Here is a 23,245-nt window from a genome sequence, read left to right as displayed (position 1 = left end):
TCTGGTCTCAATCTTCCACTTTTTTAGGAAAGTTTATGGAGAAGATGGAAAGGCAAACAATTACAGAGGATTCTGGAGATCATTTGAACAAATTTTAATTGGAATTCAAGCTGGAATTCAGTATAGAGACAGTACCAGTTGTCCTGTTGCTGACCTACGGTGGAGCTAGGATAGAGGTAGTGCTCCTTCCTTCTCTTCTTCCTTCCTTCCTTCCTTCCTTCCTTCCTTCTTTCTTTCTTTCTTTCTTTCTTTCTTTCTTTCTTTCTTTCTTTCTGTCTCTCTCTTTTCCTCCTTTCTTCCTTTCCTTCAAATCCACCCTTTCTTTTTTCATTCTTTTTCTTTCTTTTTTCTTCTTTTCTTTTTCTCTTTTTCTTCCTTCTTTCCCCTTCCTCTCTACCTTTCTTTCTCTCTCCCTTTCCTTCCGCCTTCCTTCCTTCTTTCCTTCCTTCCTTCCTTTCTCTTTCTCTTTCTGTTTCTCTCTTTCTTTCTTTCTCTCTCTCTCTCTCTTTTCCTCATTTCCTTCTTTTGTTCAATTTCCCTCTTTCTATCTTTCTTTCTTTTTCTTTCTTTCTTTCCTTCCTTCTTTCCTTTTTTCCCATCCTTTCTTTTTCTCTTTTTCTTCCTTCTTCCCCCTCTCTCCCTCTTTCCCTTTTCCTTCCTTCCTTCTTTTCTTTCTTTCTCTTTCTCTCTCTTTCTTTGTCTCTCTTTTTCCTCCTTTCCTTTTTTCCTTCAATTCCCCCCTTTCTTTCTTTCTTTCTTTCTTTCTTTCTTTCTCTTTCTTTCTTTCCTTCCTTTATTTTTCTCTTTTTCTTCCTTCTTTCCTCTCCCTCTCTACCTTTCTTTCTCTCTCCCTTTTCCTTCCTTCCTTCCTCCCTCCCTCCCTCCCTCCCTCCCTCCCTCCCTCCCTCCCTCCCTCCCTCCCTCCCTTTCTTTCTTTCTTTCTTTCTTTCTTTCTTTCTTTCTTTCCCTGCCCCACTTAACCAAGTGACCCTGGCCAGCTTACAATTCTAAAATTTAAAAAAAACAATTTAAAGGAATAAAAACAATAAAAGCAACAGAGAGAGAGGGAGGGAGAAGCAGTAACTGATCCTACAATCCCATTGCTTTACAGTTTTTCTGTGGTTAGAATTCAGTGGCACAATCATTAGAATGCAGTACTGCAGGCTAACTCGGCCCACAGTCTGGAGTTTAATCCTGATCAGTTCAAGGTTGTCTCAACTACCTATCCTTCCGAGGTCAGTAAAATGAGGACCCAGATTGTTGGGGGCAATTCGCTAACTCTGTAAACCACCCAGGGTGGTATATAAGTCTAAGGAAGTGCTATGGCTAGACAGAGATGCAGTTGGTTGCAAGTTATCACCATTTTCTCCTTAAGACTGCAACACAAAGAAGATGAAAAATAACCCGAAGGCTTGTTGTGATTTTAGGCTCCATAGTCCTTGCATGATAAAGCACCACCAGCTGTCTGAGAAATGTGCTTTGTTTTTCCCCAAGAAAAATCTTCAATTAATGCTGAGTCACAAGCCAGCCCATACAAATGTTAGCTAATTTTGATCTAGACGGGGTGGCCCCTGATATAAATACCATTCCCTTCACGAAGTCCATCGGATTTGTCAGAAAGAAAAATTCAGCCATTCTTGCTGACATGAAAAAGGGGAACTTACTCAGAACAGGGAGGGAATAAATCCTTCAGCCTTTAGGCAATTTGCTCAAAGCAGATACCAAATAACTTTGAAGAATTCCCCATTGTTGTGGCCTGCCAGTAGCCAGCAGAGCTGGCAGCAGAGTCAGACAGTGAGGAGGGTTGGGGAGGAACAAGGGCCAGTCCTGGAGTCTGAGGAAGGCTCTGATGAGGGCTCTGGGCTGGAGGCAGAGTGGGGACCAGGGCCATCGGGGAGTTATGTGATGCCTCCGGAGCAGGGGTGGGTTTCTCGCCCCGTTCCAACTGGTTCAGTTGGAACGGGGCTGGCGGTGTCCTCGTGCACGCACACGGTGCATGCATGCATACTAGCCTCTGTGCGATGCTCCAGCTGCTTCTGGATGATCGCGCAGGCGCTGTATGCGTCCTGCGCATGCGTGGAAGCACAGAACTCATCAAAAACGGGTAAGGACCACGGGCGGGCGGGCAGGCGCGCCTTTCGCCGTTCCCGGAAGTTACTTACTTCTGGGTTCGGTGACCAACCGGTTCGCAGGGACCGCCGCGAACTGGTTGAAACCCACCCCTGCTCCGGAGCCTCTAGAGTCGGACCTCAGCAAGGCAAAGGAGCAGTGGGAGCCTGTTCCCAATGATCGCATGCGCAGAGCTGCCAGAAGGCAAGAACAGTTAAGACAAAAGGTACGACTCAGGAGAAAGGCTTGGAGATGATTGACCCCTCCCATAAGACATAAAGGAGCAGCAAAGGCACGTGAGCCTTTGTAGGAAGTAACTTTGTTCGTTCTGGTTGGTATAAACTCTGAAGCTCCCTTTTGAGTCTGGGCTCCCTGTGGCCTTGCCAAGCTAATTGCCAATTAGGTCTTTGGCAGCGTTTCAAGAGAGATAATGGTGGGTGCTTATCAACCTTATCCTGAAAGACTTTGGCAGACTTCTGTCAGACTCTTTACAAACTATTTGCGACTCATTAGGGCCTGTGAATGAACATAATTCACAGCTGTTGAAATAAAAAGAGGGTTTCGGGGACTAAGTGTGTGCTTTTTACTGTCTCAGGAAGTCTAGGTCAGAACACACATCAGAGCCATTTGTAGGTAGAGAATTTGGGAAGAACTGAGTCACCGAGTTGTGATAAGGAAAAATTCCCCCATGCATTTCTGAGGAGTCTGATTGCCCATTAAAAGGGGGAACTGCATGCTACCTTTCTTGTAATGTGTTTAATTGGAAACGGAGAAAGGTAGAATAGAAAACATATGAAGAACAGTTGCAGGATTTGGGTTTGGCTAGTCTAGAAAAAAGAAGGACTAGGGGTGACATGATAGCAGTATCCCAGTATTTAAGGGGCTAGTCCACAAGGAAGAGAAGGCAGGAGAAGCAGCAATGGGTGGAAAGTAATCAACCTAGAGCTCAGTAGAAATTTCCTAACAGTGAGAACAATTAACCAGTGGAACCGCTAGCCTTCAGATGATGTGGGTGCTTCATCACTGGAGGTTTTTAAGAAGAGATTAAACAATCACTTGTCTGGAATGGTACAGGATCTCTTGCTTGAGCAGGAGGTTGAACTAGAAGACCTCCAAGGTCCTTCCAACTCTCTTATTCTGTTAAAACTCAGCTTGGTTTAGCTTCTATAACTGGGACCCTATCAAGCTTGGTCTTCCTAATGCAGCTGCAATGGGGGAAAAATCTTTCAGGGATTTTTGAGAGGATGGTTTGATGCTTGGTTAAATGAATTTGTAGGGCTGCAATGACTCAAATTACACAGATGACTCCTATGAAAGTTAGGCAGCACACCACTATACAAATTATAAGAAATCAAATTGCCCAACAGTGAATATGTAACACCAAGGTTTCAAGTCAGACCAAAGACAGTTTGGTCTATGAGCTGCTACCCTTCCCTAAAACTCCACTAGTTTTTCAGCTGTCCTCAATGGTTCCACCACAAAACCGCGGAGTACAAAATCGCGCTCAACGAAAGCACACATTTGACGTCATCACAGCGCAACGAAAACATCGCGCTGTGATCGAAAAATGTAAAAATAAAGCGAAAACCTTACCCTGACCCCCCCAAACCTAACCCTAAACCTAACCCTTAACCTAACCCTAAATCTAACCCTAAACCTAACCGTTAACGTAATGCTAAACCTAACGCTAACCCTTAACCTAACGCTAAACGTAACCCTAACGCTCTAAACCTAACCCTAACCCTTAACCTAACCCTAACCCTAAACCTAACCCTTACCTTTATGTGAATCGGCTTGCTTTAATTTTAATTTTATTTAAATTTTTATTTTTTTTCGTCGCGCTGTGATGACGTCACATGCGCGCTTTCATTGAGCGCGATTTTGTCCTCCGCGGTTTTGACGGGTCACGGTCCTCAATTACTTGTCTAGATTGTGTAGGGAGGTCTATAGCTTCAAACCTAGCAAATTCTTTAGAAGTGGTTGTAGAGGATTGATGCAATTTTATGTGTGTGCGTGTGTGTTTGTGTGTGTAGCCAAAGGGCTCACAAAATATTAGAAGAAACAGCTCTCTCTTTAAAAAAAAAACAATTCCCTTCCAAACATTCTTCCTGATACGTCTCAATCAATATCCCATATTTCTGTTTTCTTTGTTGATATTCTCAGACGAAAACAAGGACAGGTGATATAAAATCAGAAAATAACATTTTCAATACCTAGCTCGCAATATTGATAAAGCAATTGTTGGAAAAACTACCTTTTTAAAATGATAGGAATGCTTGTAATAGACATAATGTTGGTGTTTTCTTTATCCGCAGAAAACATATATATATCGCACTGGGGAAAATCATCCAAGCAAGTGACATTCATGCATAGAGTAAATATCGTCCATTCTTTTATTTAGTAATATTTTGAGAAATAGCCCTCCACCTCCACCCCTTACGCCATAATTCTCATATTGGTCTCCCTTGTGAATTTTGAAAGTCAGGTTCATTCCTGGACAGGTTTGATCTGAAATGAAATTAACCTTCTGGGAGGCATCTACTCTTCGGATTAATGGTAAAAAGATTTAATCAAAAACCAACGATTCAAAAACGGAATTCTACGTGGCATTAAAACAAAAACGAGAATTAAAAACGCTAGAGGGCGCAAAATGAAAATGCTGCAATGCAAACACACAGTACCTTAAAATACAGCAAATAAAATTTCAGCACCCAAATTGGGGACAGCTCCCGAATCCCTGGCCAGCTATCAATTGCAAACATAATTATCAATAGATCTCTTGATAATAGAACTGTAGCATAGATCTGACACTCCTTATCTTTCTAATTGGGGAAAAAAGTTTAGATCTTCTATTTTTGGCCATGTTATTTTGCAAATTCTCAGTATTGAGAACTCTCTGGATCAAAGCATATTTTCCAATCTTTTTGTTTGAATTTGTTGAACAGTCCATAAATTCAAACTTGGCTATGAAATTCAATGTGCATTTTTTTTAAAAAAAATTCAAAGTCACCCGATGTTATCAACATCCTATTTATTAACTTGTTTCCCTGATTGGGTTCCAGGTTTCAACAGCCCAATTCAGATTAAAGGAAGGTGAAAGCGTTAACCTTATGAGCCGAGGTGGCGCAGTGGTTAGAGTGCAGCACTGCAGGCTACTTCAGCTGACTGCAGTTCAGCAGTTCGGCTGTTCAAATCTCACTGGCTCAGGGTTGACTCAGCCTTCCATCCTTCCGAGGTGGGTAAAATGAGGACCCGGATTGTTGTTGGGGGCAATATGCTGACTCTGTAAACCGCTTAGAGAGGGCTGAAAGCCCTATGAAGCAGTATATAAGTCTAACTGCTATTGCTATTGCTTAAGAAGACTGGCCAAAATCATTCAAAGTAGTGCTGCTTGAGAAATGTATGAATCTCTTCATAAAAGAGAGATGAAATATTGTATATACCGCACGGCCCTTCCTCAAATGAAACTCCCTACTGAGTTCAATAGAATTTATTTTCATGACTTGGCAAGGGGCAGCATCTCACTGACTTCCTCTGTCTTTGGAAGCTAAGAAGGAGACAGATTGGCTACCTATTTGGATGGGTGCCTACTTGGAAATCCCACGACCTGTAGGCTAGAGGAAGAGATTGGAAAGCCTCCTGCTAAAGGACAAACAAATCACTTCTTCTATTGCTGCCCAGAAAACTACACACGAGAGAAACACACAGACAAACACACACAATCATTTTGCAGAATCAACGTTGACGTGAAGACTTAGGGTGACCTTAGTTGCTGCACCAAGTGTAGCAGTGCCAGTGACAAAATTGCATAGGGGTGGGCGAGCTAAAGAATATTAATAGTATTTATGGTGTTCTTGAGTTCGGATAAGAGAGAGAGGATGGACAAATGGGACTCTGTGAATTTATAATATCTTGTATTCTGTGAAATCTTTGTGCCGATAAGGAGCTATTTACCCAGATACAGCTGCAGTGAACATTCCTTAATCATACTATCCATGATTAGTGTCATCTAAATTTAGGCCAATTGCGTATCTCTTGGGGTCAGCTGTGCCCTATGTTAAATAAATAGAAATAGTATATTTCAGATTAATATTCATGATGTCCCTTAAAATGGGGAAGGGGCTTTCTGGAGGCCAAATAGACATTTTCCCCCTGTTATATTTGCCTCCCTTCTCCTCCTTTAGAGCTGTCTGAGGAAGGCTTTGGACTTCCAAGAAGGAATTGGCAAAAAAGAAAGAAAGAAAGAAAGAAAGAAAGAAAGAAAGAAAGAAAGAAAGAAAGAAAGAAAGAAAGAAAGAAAAGAAAACTATTCATTGATCTCCATTAGTGGATGAGACTTTACTCCAAACAGATAAAGACCTCAACTCATGGAAATCTCCCTGCAGATTCAAGTGTGTGTGTGTGTGTGTGTATGTGTGTGTGTGTGTGTGTGTGTGTGTGAGAGAGAGAGAGAGAGAGAGAGACAGACAGACAGAGAGACAGAGAGACAGAGACAGAGACAGAGACAGAGACAGAGACAGAGACAGAGACAGAGACAGAGACAGAGACAGAGACAGAGACAGAGACAGACAGACAGACAGACAGATCGATATAGATGCAGATAGCTAGAGAGATAGATATAGAAAGAAAGAAAGAAGGAAGGAAGAAAGGAAGGGAGGAAAGAAAGAAAGAAAGAAAGAAAGAAAGAAAAAAAGAAAGAAAGACGGACAGACGGACGGACAGAGGGACAGACGGACAGAGGGACAGATGGGATATTGCTAATCTCTGTCTCAAGGCCATTGAGCCAGCACTGTCCGAAGACATTTCCACAGACAGGCGGCCAACGTGATGTCAAGGAGCACTGTTACCTTCCCACCAAAGTGGTACCTATTTATCTACCCACATTTACATGCTTTTAAATTGCCAGGTTGTTGGCAGGAGCTGAGGTGAGGATGGGAGCTCACCCCATCGCATGGCACTCGGGTCTCGAACCTGTGCTGGCGGGTTTCCGGCCGACAAGCTCAGACTCTTAACCTTAACATGATATCTTCCCGTATCTTCCCCAAACAGTCTTTCCTTCCCCTTTGCCAAACAGAAACTTCCCTGTTCCATTCAGCCTTTGGAGATCGAAAATTGCCGGAGCTTAGTTACCCAGGCGGTAACCAAGAAGTCGGCGCTTATTCTGAATTCGTCACTCTTGACCTGGAGACATCTCAGTGAGATTGATTGCAAAATCTGCTACGTACGAGACGGCCTCAGATGGTCATTTGTAAAATTTAACTGGTTCAGAGTGGACATTGATTAATATGGGCAGGCCCCCTGGCAAATATTACTCTGATGTTGTGCGGTCTGCACCATCTGTGCTGGCTTCCAATCGGTTGCTGAGTCTAATTCATCGTCGGGCGATCCAGATGCTTTGGACAACAACTCAAGTCGGGTTCCTCCCCCCCACCCCCCAATAGCCATAATGGCTCTGACAGACAGATGGGCAGGAAGTTAGGACGCAAACCATACAAGTCACTCTATGAACAGTTCTAAAGGAAAAAATTTTTAAACATCTCAAGGTGATTTTAGATTCCTAGTGACCAGGTATACTGTATATCTCGTTAATTGCAAGACTGGTCGATGGAGCAAGAGATTTCGGCCTCGTGGAAACTCTCAGGAGAGGATGCTCAAGCTGAAATCTCTTGCTCCATCGACCAATCTTGCAATTAACGAGATATACAGTATACCTGGTCACTAGGAATCTAAAATCACCTTGAGATGTTTAAAAATTTTTTCCTTCTCACCCTTCTGGGTGATCTGTGCCTTCCTCAATCGTGGAGCCTGGGACTTTGAGGGTTTGGCACAGTATCCTAGCTGGTCCTAAGCACTGTATTTCTCTGGACAGAGAGAGTTCTGACATCATTTCTGGAATCTGCTAGAGCCACCCTCTCACCCGTGAAAAAAAATTCCAAAGCTGTTCTATTAAAAAAATGTGTAGATTGGCTTGAAGCTCTTCAGAATGGAATAGAATAGAATACAATGGAATAGAATAGGATTATGGAAGTAGAGTAGAATGGAATGGAATGGAATAGAATAGAATAGAATATGGGAGTGGAATGGAATGGAATAGAATGGAATAGAATGGAATAGAATGGAATAGAATGGAATGGAATAGAATAGAATAGAATAGAATAGAATATGGAAGTAGAGTATAATGGAATAGAATAGAATGAATAGAATATGGGAGTAGAATGGAATGGAATAGACTAGAATAAAATATGTAAGTGGAGTAGAATGGAATGGAATAGAATATGGATGTAGAGTAGAATGGAATGGAATGGAATAGAATAGGAATAGAATAGAATAAAATATGGAAGTAGAGTGGAATGGAATAGAATAAAATATGGAAGTAGAGTAGAATGGAATAGAATAGAATAGGAATAGAATAGAGTGAAGGAAAGAGAATGGAATGGAGTGGAGTAGAGTGGAGTGGAATGGAATGGAATAGAATAGGTTGGAAGGGACCTTGGAGGGCTTCTAGTCCAACCCCCTGCCTAGGCAGGAAACCCTACAACATTTCAGACAAATGGCTATCCAACATCTTCTTAAAAACTTCCAGTGTTGGAGCATTCACAACTTCTGGAGGCAAGTTGTTCCACTGATTAATTGTTCTAACTTCAGGAGATTTCTCCTCAGTTCTAAGTTGCTTCTCTCCTTGATTAGTTTCCACCCTAGAGGTCACAGCCCTGAGTTTTCCTACCACCACTAGGGTCATGTTGGCCTTTATTTTCCACATCTTCTTTAGTTCCCCCTTCAGGCCCTGGTACTTCTCTCGCTTGTCATATTCCTTCTACTGGATGTAACCATTACTTGGCACCAGTAGCCATAGCAATTTATATACCACTCCATAGCACTTTACAATATTCTCTGGGTGGTTTATATTGTCAGCGTATTGCCCCCCAATGATCTGGGTCCTCATTTGACCCACCTTGGAAGGATAGAAAGTTGAGTCAACCTTGAGCCGGTCAGGATCAAACTCCAGGCTGCGGTATGCAGAGTTAGCCTGCAATACTGCATTCTAACCACAGCACCACCATGACTCCTACATTGGTCAATACCACTGTCTTCTAGTCCTAGTCTTACAGTGTCGTGGCACGACAAAACCGCGCTCAACTAAAGCGCGCCCGATTAAACCGTGTCGCTGACGTCATCAACAGGGCGACAACAGCGAGCGCGGAAAAAGAAGGGAGCTTTAAATAGCGCTTTGAAAGCAAGCCAATTCAACTTTAAGGGTTAGGTTTAGGGTTAAGTTTAGGGTTAGGTTTAGGGTTAGGTTAAGGGTTAGGGTTAGGTTTAGGGGTTAATTTTAGGTTTAGCATTTACAGCGTACTTCTGTCTCCGCGCTGTTGTCGCCCTGTGATGACGTCAGCTACGCGGTTGCGTCGAGCGCGCTTTAGTCGAACACAGTTTTGTGGTGGAACCTTACAGTGTTTGGTAGTACATTATACATTAGGGCACCACTTTGTAGCCTGAATTGACAGTCTCTTTGGAATAGTTTATACATTAACTTGTACAGTTTGTGTCGTGTGTGTGTGTGTGTGTGTGTGTGTGTGTGTGTGTTTATAGGCATGTATATAGACATCATCATTTTTGACTTCTAGGAACCACACAGTTAGATCTACTCCACGAAATACAGACACTGTACTGACCCAGGCTTCCTTAGAAAGCAAGAAGCAAAGTCCCAACAAAACCTCTTTTATTTACACGACTGTGGATTCCTTTCATTCACAGTCAGCAAGGCTTTAGCAAACAGTCTTTCAGAGGAATGTTTATCCACACGCACCTTATCTCGTTTAGAGCGCTGCCAGATAACTAGTTTCCAAACACAGGGCAAAGCAAAACTTAGCCCAGAGTCTTTTCTAATCCCAAACAGACCTTTCCAGACTGAAATGAATGGTTTCCTGCAAAAGCCCACTCCCCGTTCATTCCTCTTGTGCTTCCTCTGGGAGGGGCCAATCACCTCCAAGGTGTGGCTTTACTCCCAAGTTGACCCTGCTTTCTTAGTTGTTCTTCTCTTCCGGCAGCTCTGTGCATGCATACACCAGGAACAGGCTCCAGCTGTTCTTCTGCCTCACTGCTGTTTAACTCCCTCTCCCCCTCCAACGCAGAGCCCGCGCCTGAGCGTTCCTCAACCCCCAGGACTGGTCCATGTTCCCTAACCTCCTCACTGTCCAACTCTGGTGCCAGGTCTGTGTGTGTCAAAACAAACGCACACAGGAACACATGTGTGTGATTCTCCATTATTATGAAGAAAATCTATTTATAATATTTCTAGCACAAGAGAGCCAGGCAAAAAAGCTGGGAATACCTTTTAACAACAACAACAATTCTTTGCTACATATGATGGCTAGTTTACTAGAAGGGTTAGATTCAGGTAATATGTTGAATGCAATTTCCCAATTCAAACTTCAAACTCTAGGCCAGCATGTTGATGAGCCCAGCTACTCTTTAGCACAGTGTTTCTCAACCTTGGCAACTTGAAGATGTCCGGACTTCAACTCCCAGAATTTCCCAGCCAGCGAATGCTGGCTGGGGAATTCTGGGAGTTGAAGTCCGGACATCTTCAAGTTGCCAAGGTTGAGAAACACTTTTAGCAGACCAAGGTTAGGCAGATGGATAATCCTTCCACAACAATTCCAGAATGGAAGTGTATCAAAGTGACAAATTCCCTCTAAACACTGCCGGGCATAATAAATGGTTATGCAGCCCTTGGTCTCCAACACACCTTCTAAAGCACCAGACTGAGGAAGCCTGATGTATCATCTTTAACTTATCCACTTTTGCAACTGGTCATTTGACCCCTGACCACAACTGTCCACCTTTATGGACCACAAGGGGAGATAGATGTGGATTGCTCATACATCACAAGAAAGAGGATGTTGAAGCAGTAACCAGAAAAAGAGTGGCGTCATTGATGAACTCAAAGGTGTTTTTTTCCAAAAGGCAACTGGACGAACTTGATTTTTGTTTCCCTTTTGAAAATGTTTCACTTCATCGTCCATTCTTCAGTTCAGCTTCTTGGATGAGAAGCGAAACATTTTTAAAGAGAGAAAAAAAAACACCCCAAGAAAGTCCAGTTGCCTTTGGGAAAAACAACTTGGGGAAAACCATGACTTGGATGATTGAGAATCTCCATAGACCTTCATTGATTAATTGAGCCTTTTCATCTTTTCATCCTTTGGTAACCTAGACACACTGATTACATCCACATGGGACAGTGGTGGGTTTCAAAATTTTTTGGAACCTACTCTGTGGGTGTGGCCTCCTTTGTGGGAGTGGCTTGCCAGCCATGTGACCTGGTGGGAGTGGCTTGCCGGCCATGTGTTCTCTCTCTCTCTCTCTCTCTCTCTCTCTCTCTCTCTCTCTCTCTCTCTCTCTCTCTCTCTCTCTCTCCCCATCCCTTTTTTCTTTTTTCTTTCATCTCTCACTCTTTTTCTGTCTTTTTTCTTTTATTTATTTATTTCTTCCTTTCTTTCTCTCTCTCTCTCTCTCTCTGTCAGTCTGTGTGTGTGTGTGTGTGTGTGTGTGTGGCAGTGGTGGGTTTCAAAATTTTTTGGAACCTCTTCTGTAGGTGTGGCCTGCTTTCCAGGTCCACTGGTGGAACCTCTTCTAACCGGTTTGGTAGATTTGACGAACCGGTTCTACCGAATAGGTGCGAACTGGTAGGAACCCACCTCTGTCATGGGATGGGATGGGATGGGATAGGATAGGATAGAGAACAGAACAGAATAAAATAAGAGTACTAGGGCGGGTGGACGTGCTCACCCATGATTTCCACTACCGGTTCGAATGAAGTGGTCCAAACTGGCTGAATACCACCTCTAGAATAGAATAGAATAGAATAGAATAGAACAGAAAGGAATAGAATAGAACAGAAAGGAATAGAATAGAACAGAAAGGAATAGGAATAGGAATAGGGATAGGGATAGGAATAGGAATAGGAATAGGAATAGGAATAGGAATAGGAATAGGAATAGGAATAGGAATAGGAATAGGATGAAGAAGAAGAAGAAGAAGAGGAGGAGGAGGAGGAGGAGGAGGAGGAGGAGGAGGAGGAGGAGGAGGAGGAGGAGGAGGAGGAGGAGGAGGAATAGGAATAGGAATAGGAATATTAGAAATAGAAGAGGAGAAAGCGACTTTGGAGGTTTTCTAGTCCAGCCCCCTGGACTGGCAGGAGACTCTAGTCTATAACATTTCAGAGAACTGGCTTCTTCTTAAAAGCCTCCAGTGATGAAGCACCCACAAATTTTGAAAGCAATCTGTTCCACTGGTTAATTGTCCTAACTGTTAAGAATTATCTCCTTAATTCCAGTTGCTTCTCTCTTTGATTAGAAGACAGCCGAGGTGGCGCAGTGGTTAAGGTGCAGTACTGCAGGCCACTTCAGCTGACTGTTATCTGCAGTTCAGCGGTTCTAATCTCACCGGCTCAAGGTTGACTCAGCCTTCCATCCTTCTGAGGTGGGTGAAATGAGGAGCCAGATTGTTGGGGGCAATATGCTGACTCTGTAAACCGCTTAGAGAGGGCTGAAAGCCCTATGAAGCGGTATATAAGTCTAACTGCTATTGCTCTTGCTATAGTTTCCAACCATTTTTCTTGTCCTGCCATCTTTGGAAAATAAGTTGACCCCCTTGTCTTTGTGGCAGCCCCTCAAATATGGGAATCATGTCCGCCCCCTCTCCCCCAGCTAGTCTTTTTTTGCTCTAGGCTAGCCAAGCCCAAATCCTTCAACTGTTCTTCATCTGCTTTAGTCTCCAGGCCTTTGATCATCTTAGTTGCTCATCCTAGAAGAGGCTTTCCTTTCTTCATCCATGACATTGTTGAAGAATTCCTCGTTGGACTCAACCAGGCCTGTCCAACACATGTCCCACCAAGCAACCTTGCATAACCTGTGCAGGAAGTCAATCAATTCACTACCACCCCCACCCCCAAACGACCTCCAGGCCTCATTGCCACCACCTGTATCTTCACTCCTGTCCCCACTCTGCTACCCACCAAACAGGTGACAGATGTGCCAAGTCTTAACCTGCAGCCCACAAAGATATTTAATTCCTTAATTTAGTCTCTTTCCCTCTTCAAGTTTCCCAGGTTTGCCCTAAAGAATGCCATCCCTGCCAAGAAGGGAATGGAAGTTGCATGGTCTTCTAATTCTGCCAGATTTTTTTTTAATTTTCTTTAGCTTTCAATGACAAAAATGCATGCATCTCTACAAAACTGGTTACCTAATTTAAGGGAAACCTGGCATATGCAGAGTTTGCAAATAGGAATGTTCTTTCTCTCCAACCTGGAAATAAGTGTTCTAACCGAGGCTTTCCAAGAGCATGAAACAAACTCCTTGTCCTGGCAAAAAACCCTTTTATTAATTGATTGTGAATTCTACTCATTCACATCCAACAAAGTCTTTCAAGGGAGGACTTATAGTCACAGACCTTATCTGGCTTGGAGAGCTGCCAGGCCGATATCTGCAAAACTTGGCAAGGAGTCTCAGAGAGTCACAAACCAACGAAGCGAACAAATTGTCTCCTGCAAACTCCACTCTCTTTTCGCTCCTCTTTTATTTCCTCTGGGAGGGGCCATTCATCGTCCACCTGTGGCCTTACTCCCAAGTTGACCCCTGTTCTTTAGCTGTTCCCTTTGTTTGGCAACTCTGCACATGCGCACACTGGGAACAGGCTCCAGCTGTTCATCTGCCTCACTGATGTCTGACTCTGAAGGCAACTGATAATTGTCAGATGGCCCTGGGCCCATCTCTGCCTCCGACACAGAGCCCTCATCAGAGCCTTTCCCCAGACTCCAGGACTGGCCCATGTTTCTCCCCAACTTCCTCACTGTCCGAATCTGCTGTCAGCTCTGCTGATGGGCCCCAACAATAGGTTTCGTAGCCAATTCCTGATAGAGATGACTGATTTCTGTTTGCCACTTATTTCCCATCCCATCACCAAGTTTCCCTGACTGACGAACAAATGAAAGCAGATTTTTAAAAAAAATATATATACAGAAATCTAGTCAAATCACAATCCGATCAGAGCATCGCTCTGAAAACCCAGCAACGGAACAGGGCAGAGATAAAACTCATTCAACCAACAAGCAAAGTGAGTGAGAGCTGTTATGTTCCCTTAAAGATTAAAATGTTTCAGGACTTTAAACCAGTTTTAGAGAGTTTTTTGAAAAAGCTCGGACAGGGAAGAGAAAAAAGGAGGGAGACGTGACAGGGAGGGCATAACACATCATGCAGTCTTAGAAGGTACTTTCTAAAACAGGGGTCTCCAACCTTGGCAACTTTAAGACCTGTGGACTTCAAGGACCTGTTGAAGTGCACAGGTAGTTGCCAAAGTTGGAGACCCCTGTTTTAAAAGATCTTCCCTTGCAGCTTATTTGGAATGCATTAATCTCTCCTATTGACAGAGTTGTCACACAGTTCTCTGTCTCTCTCTCTCTCTGTCTGTCTGTCTGTCTGTCTGTCTCTCTGTCTGTCTCTCTGTCTGTCTCTATCTCTCTGTCTGTCTCTCTCTCTGTCTTTCTGTCTGTCTCTCTCTCTCTCTGTCTCTCTGTTTCTCTGTCTCTTTCTTTCTGTCTTTCTTTCTGTATCTGTCTGTCTCTCTGTCACTGTCTTTCTTTCTGTCTGTCTCTGTCTGTCTCTGTCTCTCTGTATCTCTCTCTGTCTCTCTCTGTCTCTCTGTTTCTCTGTCTCCTTCTTTCTGTCTTTCTGTCTCTATCTCTCTGTCTGTCTCTCTGTCTCTGTCTTTCTGTCTGTCTCTCTCTCTGTCTCTCTGTTTCTCTGTCACTAACTTTCTTTCTGTCTGTCTCTGTCTCTCTGTCTGTCTCTCTGTCTCTCTGTTTCTCTGTCTCTGTCTTTCTTTCTGTCTGTCTCTATCTCTCTGTCTCTCTCTCTCTTTCTCTCTGTCTCCCTGTTTCTCTGTCTCTGTCTTTCTTTCTGTCTCCCTGTCTGTCTCTCTGTCTCTGTCTTTCTGTCTGTCTCTGTATCTCTGTCTTTTTGTCTCTATCTCTCTGTCTCTCTCTGTTTCTCTGACTGTCTTTCTTTCTGTCTGTCTCTGTTTCTCTGTGTGTCTTTCTGTCTGTCTCTGAGTCTCCCTCTCTCTGTGTGTCTGTCTGTCTGTTTCTCTCTCTCTGTCTGTCTTTCTCTGTTTCCCTGGCTTTCTTTCTGTCCCTGTGTCTCCTCCCTCTCTCTCTCCACAGTTGTCTTTCAATATCTCCAAAATTTGGTCCAGAGGGTGTGAGGCCTTACCAAAGCCAGCACGTGCCCACCATGTAACACTGGATGTCACTCACTGATGAGACTAATTGAAGACTTCAGCTAAAGACTTAGTTTTGAGGTTCCAGCCAAAGAGCCTTTTCGGGCCTGGTTCCCACCCTCTGGAACATCATCCCCCCCCCAAGGTGAGATCTTTTGGCCTTCCAAAAAGGGCCCCAAACCCGGGTTCTGCCAATTGAAGGTGGTGAATGAACTGAGGTAAGATCCCCACCCACCCTTTCCTCATGTGTATTTGGCTCTCTTCCTAACCACCTTTGCTAATTTTTAAAGTCAGTTTTAATGTTAATATTATCTTAATGTTTTCTGGCTTTGCCTTATTTGGATTGTAAGCGTAGGAGAAGAGTGGCAAAATCCACTTTGCTACCAGTTTCCAACTGTGAGTTTGCATGTGCCACCTCCACCCATGCGCAGGACCTTCTGCACATGTGCACAGTGTAAAAAACGCACGTGATGATGTCTTGGCAGGTGGGCGGAGCCTGCTACCAAGCACACCTGCAAATGTAAGTAGAATAGCGAAGGGGAAATCCACCCTGCTATGCAATTTAGCTTATCTAGAAAGCAGGAAATCCTGCTTTCTAGCTAATATAAATCACGCGTCACAGCTGATTGTCGGAAATACCGGTTCGCCCGAACCAGTAGCAATTTTTTTACTACCAGTTAGGGCTAACAGGTAGCATTTCACCCCAGGGATGGAGCTAAAAGAGGGAGCAGCCTAGAATCCCTAGACAGCATGAAACTAAGTCCACTTGTGCCTATGTAGAGATTCTAGGCATATCCCTCTTTTAACTCCAACCCCTCCCCCAAGATATTGCCACTCTCCCACGCTTACAACCAAATGAAAGCAACACAAGAAAATGTTAAAATAATATTAATACTAAAATTTAACGGACTTAAAAAAGGACTACATAGGGATTCTAAGCTGATCCTTTTTTTAAATCCCGCCCCCAGGTTCCACCTCTCCTTTCGTGAGCCGCCTAAATTTGTCTCTAGGCAAAATGCACACAGGTTCTCCTCATTTTTAGTCTTAGGAGGCCTGCTAGGCCCAAAATGGGGTGCTGGGGTGTGCATGTACGGGAGAAGCATTGGTGTCGCATGCAGGTACAGGGGGCAGGGCGCATTGCATTATGCTAGTCGTAACTTATAAAGCCCTTCATGGTATTGGACCTGGGTACTTGAGACCGCCTGCTGCCAATTACCTCCCAAAGACCCATTAGATCACACAGGGTCGGCCTCCTCCGGGTTCCGTCCACCAGCCAATGCCACCTGGCTACCACCCCGGGGAGGGCCTTCTCTGTAGCAGCTCCGGCCCTTTGGAATGAACTCCCCACAGAGATTCGGACCCTCACCTCTCTCCAGGCCTTCCGGAAAGCCGTCAAAACCTGGCTGTGCCGGCAGGCCTGGGGTTGATGAGTTCCCCTCCCCTCTCGACTCGACTTGTATGGCTGTATGATTCTTGTGTATTTTAATTAGTTGTTCACCGCCCTGAGTCCCTCCCGGAGAAAGGCGGCATACAAATAAACTAAATCTCAATCTCTTATGGGTGTGGACACATGCGCTGTTGCGTGCTCACGATTTCAGCACGCAAGGAGAAACCAGTTGGCCATCACTGTTCTAGGTGGTTAATGAGTCAGCTGAAAAAGTTGGGAGCCTTACTCCTAAAAGAATCCAGTGTATTTCTCAAGCCACAAAGTTTATACACGTTAAGGAATTCTTACCACCTCACCATTAAATATACTAGGACTATGTTTAATGACCTGCTAAGTTGAGTTTCTAAAATTCATCTCTTCTGGGTTTGTAATTTATGTTGAGCCATAAATTAAGTAGGTCAAGTGGACTTAACGTAACTTATTAAACCACAATAACATAAAAGATCCAAGCTTCAAACTAACCCAGCTTACCCTGTTATTCAATAGGTGTGTGCAAATCTGACAGATTCAAGGGCAGAATATTCTGTTCTTTTCCAGAACATTCTGTTTTCCTCCTGCTCTCGTCTGCCTGGGGGAAGTTCTCTTCTGGAAGGAATTGTTTTGGGACAGGAAATAAATCTGAAATGATAGCTTTCCCCTTCCTTATAAAATGCACCCATTAGACCATTTGCTGACCCACTGAATGATTTTGTGTGGATGCCACTAATGTGTGTGTCAGTCCGACCTTTAAACCTCCTGGCCAAAACAATTTCTAAACCAGTTTAGAACTTTCTCACATTTGGACCTGATATTGTTGCAGCAAATTATATTTAATTCTGTCCCAAGATGGATAACCTGTTTTCAATCTGAGTATTCTTTCTTTCCTGAAATAAGCATCTGCATAAAATAAACAGCTAAATCAATAATCAAATTCACCATGCCTTCTGGAAGTCAATTTTTTAATAGTTGTATTCTTTGAGTTCCCAGTCCTTTTTTTTCAGTTTTAAGAAACCAAACCACAAAGACTCAGTGTAATTTATCCCTGGATTACTAATTTACCAAATAAATGGCTGAATTATACTCTTCCTATTTCCCCATAGTTAGTCCCAACTGAGAATCAGATCATCAGCCAAACTGCGCTATTTCATTCATATTAAATAGGGTTTCAGAACCTGAACAAGAGAACAACACTGAATTCAACTAGCCTGATTTAACGGACAGATGAGAATTGATACAATCCGTGCATGTGCAGAGTTTAAAAAATGGATGTGATGACGTCTGGGCAGGTGGGCGGAGCCTGCTACCAAGCATGCCTGCAAATGTAAGTAGAACAGCAAAGGGGGGAAGGGGGGGCTCAGCCACAGATTTAGCAGATGGCTTGGGCCACCTGACCACATTCAAGCTGTCATTTGATAAACATCAGGACTAAACACCTGGGATGCAGATGCAAAAGTCCTACGGGCGACCGGTTAAATGTGCACAGGTTTGTACTTGCACAACACCTCACTCCAAATAGCAATAATAATAAATGGCCAGTGATCCCAGCTAACAAAACACGGCAGTCAGCCGACAAAAATTGGGTAGTGTAAGAAGAGTGTTAGGAAGGCTGAAATCCTATATCCCAACTTGTCCCAGCCTGGGACATTCTAAATGTGTTCAAGCCCATATCATGCCTAATCTCAGCCCCAGCAAAACAACATGGGTGTTGAAGTACAAGACAGTGAGAAGGGAACCCACAAACACACCACAGCACCTGGGGAAAGTTCCTGTAAATTGAACGAGAATGACTTTATTTTTCATGCAAAAGTCTACTCTGCTTGTCATATATATATATATATATATATATATATATATATATATATATATATATATATATATATATATATATATATATATATATATATATATATATATATATATATATATATATATATATATATATATATATATATGTGTATGTATGTATGTATGTATGTATGTATGTATGTATGTGTATATGTTGTATGTTGTATGCTGTATGCTGTATGCTGTATGCTGTATGCTGTATGTTGTGTGTGTGTGTGTGTGTGTGTGTGTTGCATTTGTGCTGATAAATAAATAAAGGGAGACTAGTATAGATCTATTTCAAGCTATTTAGCTATCATCAACTCCCCATACCCTTACTGGGACTCAAACCTGGACTGTATTACATATTAGGCAGCTGTATTAGCCACTAAGCCACAGGTTCTCCTCCTTTATCAGCCACAGATTTATATATATACATACATACTCTGCTTGTGTTATATATATAAATATATATATATATAGCACAGGTTTGATTCCCAGTAAGCACAGGTTCGATTCCCAGTAAGGGTATGGCTAGCTGATGAGAGCTAAATAGCTTGAAATAGATCTATACTAGTCTCCCTTTATTTATTTATCAGCACAAATACATATGTATGTATGTATGTATGTATGTATGTGTGTGTGTGTGTGTGTGTGTGTGTGTGTGTATATATATATATATATATACACACACACACACACACATACATACATACATACATACATACATATATATATATATATATATATATATATATATATATATATATATATATATATATAATGTATACACACACACACACACACACACACACACACACACGACAAGCAGAGTATATATACAGCTACTCTCAAAACAGCTCTTCTTCCACTTGATGAACTCTGCTGAATAATTGATCAAATACTACAGGGACCAAATGCAGCATTGAATGAGAACTCAGAGGAGAGGGGATTACGTGACATTATCCGGGGACATCAAAATAACCTCCCTCCTTTTCTAAAAGTCTGGATCCGTACACACTCCCATGTGATGAACAGATCCCCTCCTGGCCTTGGTGGCATTGAAGACTATTTTGAGGGGGGAAGGTTGATAGGGTTGACTCGGAGACCCACTGCATCTGGGCATCCAGATTAAAGCAGCTGCATTTGTGGTGTAGGAATCCTGTGCTCAGCTGGGAATCTATGTAGGATATTTCTCCGCAATGATCTGGAAGCCCAGAAGCAGGAAGCCCAACTTGGGATGACCTTGTGTACATTTTCTTGGCCGTCCATAAAAAAAGAATGGGACGCGGATATATTTTGTGGCTTTGCCCTCCATTCCGATGCTCCCTGTGGATGCTGGACTTCAACTCCCATGATAGCTGGGAAGGATCGACTTAGGGAAAATGAGATTTGGGAAGGACACTATTCTAAAAAGTCCATCTGATTAACCAGTGCTACCAACCACACTTGCTTTTCTAAAGAACGCTGTTTTTAGGAGCCGCCATCCGTATCACAGAGGTATGAGCCTTCCTGTTGTGTTTTACAGAAGAACCTCTTCCTCTCCCTACCCATAACTTCAGACCAAGATCTCAGAATCCTACAGATCTTAGGCAGGAGATGCCAGAGAGCGTCCTGGTTAGGTTTGTTCTAGCAAGGATCTGCTACCGCTTCCAACTAACCCTGAATAAGAGGTGAACCGACTTGCCCAACTGGGGGAAGGGGAGAAGAAGAAGTAGAAGGAACCCACAAGAAATACCTGGTTGATGGAGATCACCACCTGCCTAGGGATGAAGGTCTGCATAAGGAGCTGTAGGAGGGAGGTAACCAAGCCGGCCAAAATAGCCCAGGTGAGGGGCAGAGGGAGCATGCTGTAGGTAGCAAAGAGAGTGAAGAGCACGTAGCCAATGCCATCGCCAAGGAGGCCACAACCCAAGCCCGCAGCCAAGATTTGGGTGGCCATGGCCACCCAGGTGACCACACCGCTGTACTGCAGGTAGGTGTAAGAGGTCGTGTCCTTTCTGACCACCACTAAGGCACAGATGATCACTTCGATGCCCGTGAAGAAGCCCAGCAGAATGCCCTTGAGGGGGTCCATGGGGGCCGAGGCCAAAGTCAGGTGGAGCAACAGGAGGGTCAGTTTGGTGAGCACATCCAAGATGTTCACCACCACTTCCGACTTCCGCCTCTGGCCCAGGAAGTAGCGCTGGTAGAGGCGCTCCAAGTCCCGGGACTTGAAGGAGTTGCGTAAAGTGGGGAAGATCACACCCCGGTAGGTGTAGCCCCAGTTCAGGAAGAAATCGGAGTTGCTGGGAGCGCAATCCAGGTGCAGGAAGCCCAGGTCGCCACTGCTGCTGCTGCGCTCGGGGAAGACTTTGGTGCCCCCGTTGTTGTGGCCACTGAGGCTCTTGCCCGCCGACTGGCGCCGGGAAGGGTGGCTGTGGTTGGGGCAGCAGGACTCCTCGGAGTCGAGGGTTTTGCCGCTGCAGTGTTCTTGAATGAAACGCTGCTCCGTGATGTGGCGCACGGCGGTCTGCCACAGCAGGCGCTGGGAGCGGGCACTGCCGCTAGGGGGCGTCTGGTTGATGGTGTACAACTCGTCGCTGTCGCTCAAGCAACGTACCTCGGACAGCTCCATCGCGGGCGAGAGGTCGGAGCAGGAGGAGGGAGGTCCCGTTCACATTGAAAGGCAGCTGGCTTTTTCTTCACACACCCCCCCACCTCCTTGGCAGGGGGATCAAAGGTCAGTCAGCGGTGGCAGAAGACAGAGCCCTCCCCATGCCTTTGTTGGCACTGGATATACCTTGGCAGCAAGCTGGGGCTTGGCCAGTTGCATCCCCTTCGGCTTCCAGGGTCAGCTGGGCAGGAGGAAGAGTAGGGCAGGGAAGTCTGGTTAGGTGGAACCGAAGCCACAGGTGTTCAAGTCCTGGCTGGTAGCTTCCATGGAGGCAACACGCAAAGTCAGTGAAGGCCACAAACACCTGGGCACTTTTGGGTTGGTGGGGAGGGGGGGATCCCCAAAGAGGGCAGTTGGGAAGCTCCCATCCTACATTCTCAGCCACCCCGTTCTAGTTTTTCTTCTTCTTCTTGGCAGCCTTCCAAGTTTCAGGCAGGAGGATTTCCCATCCTTTGAAGTTCCTGAAGTTTCCTTCGAGCCTTAGACGGAATTCAAGCCACTGGAAGAAAAGAGCAAGCCCATACAGTAGTTTTACAAGCACACGCCGGGAAGATTAAGGGCGATAAAGGAGCGCATGCAACTCCTCCAGGGCTGGAAGTAGTTACGGGCTTAGGAGACAGGCGAGCAGGAGGAACCAGCGGCGACCCCCGACTCTATCCAGGTGAGGTTGGGAAGGCTGAAGGCGGCCGTAAGTGCTGGGATCTCGGTCGTTCTCCAAGCGGCTGCGGGAAAGCGGCGACATCGGTGCAGCAAGGAGAAAGGGTGGAGGAAGGGTGGGGGGGACTGGACGAGCGACGGTGGGGGCCCCGACGGAGGGAAAGCCAACGGCCGCGGTCAAGGCAGGGCGCCCCAAGAACGAGGGTCGCGGAGGCTCGTCTCGTCTCGTCTTCCAGCCACGGACCGGGAAGCGGGCGAGCAGCTTCAAGGCAGGCGGCCCAAGGCTGGACTCTCTCGGCCCCGGAGCGTCATCTCTGGACGGGTGTCCGTCCGACCGCCCTGCCCCGATGGCCCCCCAAGGCTGCAGCGGTCCCCGACGGGCAGAAAGCGAGGACTTTTCCTTTTCTTGCGGGAGATCTTGAAGCGAGGCATGGCCTCCCCCGAGGCGGGGGGGGGGGCGCGGGTGTGTGTCTGTGTGTCGGGTGGTCGGCTGGGTGGCTCAGTGGCTAAGACGGCTGAGCTTGTCGATCAGAACGGTCGGCGGTTCGAATCCCTAGGACGGGTCTCCTGCGTGAGCAGGGGGTTGGACTAGATGACCTCCAAGGTCCCTTCCAGCTCGGCGGCTGTATCCAAATGCAGAGTCGGAGCCGAAGGCGGCGTGGGGTGGTGGTTGTTGGATGGATCCGCTCCGGGGCTACTCGGCCGTTTTCTCCGCAGCCGGAGAGGCGGCAGGATGCATCACCGGCTCCTGCAACCCGCCGCCCTCCGTCCTCTTGGCGCTCCCACGCCGCGGGTGGACCAGCCGGCTCCCCCCAGTCACGCGCCACAGCCGCCGCGCCAGCCTCCCTCCGGGCTGCGGAGGGGGGGGGGGAGAAGCCGAGGAAGATACCGGACGGGACCGAGCGAGCGTCGGGACGGCCCCCCCCCCGAACCGAGGCAGGTTCGTCTCCGAAACACTTGCCTCTCCCGGGGGCAGGACTTTGCAGAACCGACCCCCCCCCCTCCGGCTCTCGGCAAAGTTGCTGCGCGCTCCGGGCTGGCCCCGCCGTCTGCTGGCCGAGCTCGGCTGCTTTGCTTCGATTCCCTGCAGCCCGGAACGGTCGGTGGAAATCCGAGCCGGCGAAGGGACGATTCGGCCGGGCTTCTCCTCGCCCAGCCGCCTCTTCGCTTGGGAAGGGCAGAACCCAGCGCGGTCAGCTGATGGCCCGCTGACGTCAGGCTCTCGGCTCGGCTCCCCTGGGCGCCCACTTAAAGAAGTACCAGCCTCCTTCTCTTCCCCCTCCCTCCCTCCCTCTCCT

At 45.6% G+C, this 23,245-nt stretch overlaps 1 protein-coding gene across 3 annotated transcripts in view; it reads right to left on the bottom strand.

Annotated features, from left to right (window-relative positions):
• The window catches only part of ADCY8 (adenylate cyclase 8), a 138,996-nt gene extending 115,751 nt beyond the window's left edge, over positions 1-23,245 (bottom strand). For all 3 annotated transcript variants that reach the window (XM_087706676.1, XM_087706677.1, XM_087706678.1), the window contains exon 1: positions 20,373-23,245. In XM_087706676.1, coding sequence (XP_087562802.1) covers positions 20,373-21,251 — 879 coding nt within the window. In that variant the 5' untranslated portion in view covers positions 21,252-23,245. The remainder of the gene's footprint in view (positions 1-20,372) is intronic.

Source organism: Thamnophis sirtalis, unplaced genomic scaffold (genome assembly GCF_051295495.1).
Source record: "Thamnophis sirtalis isolate CommonGarterSnake01/CBP01778 unplaced genomic scaffold, rThaSir2_p1.2 scaffold_2, whole genome shotgun sequence".
Taxonomy (NCBI): Eukaryota; Metazoa; Chordata; class Lepidosauria; order Squamata; family Natricidae; genus Thamnophis; species Thamnophis sirtalis.
The sequence above is the reverse complement of the archived record's forward strand: the minus strand, read 5'-3'. Positions and strand labels throughout refer to the sequence as shown.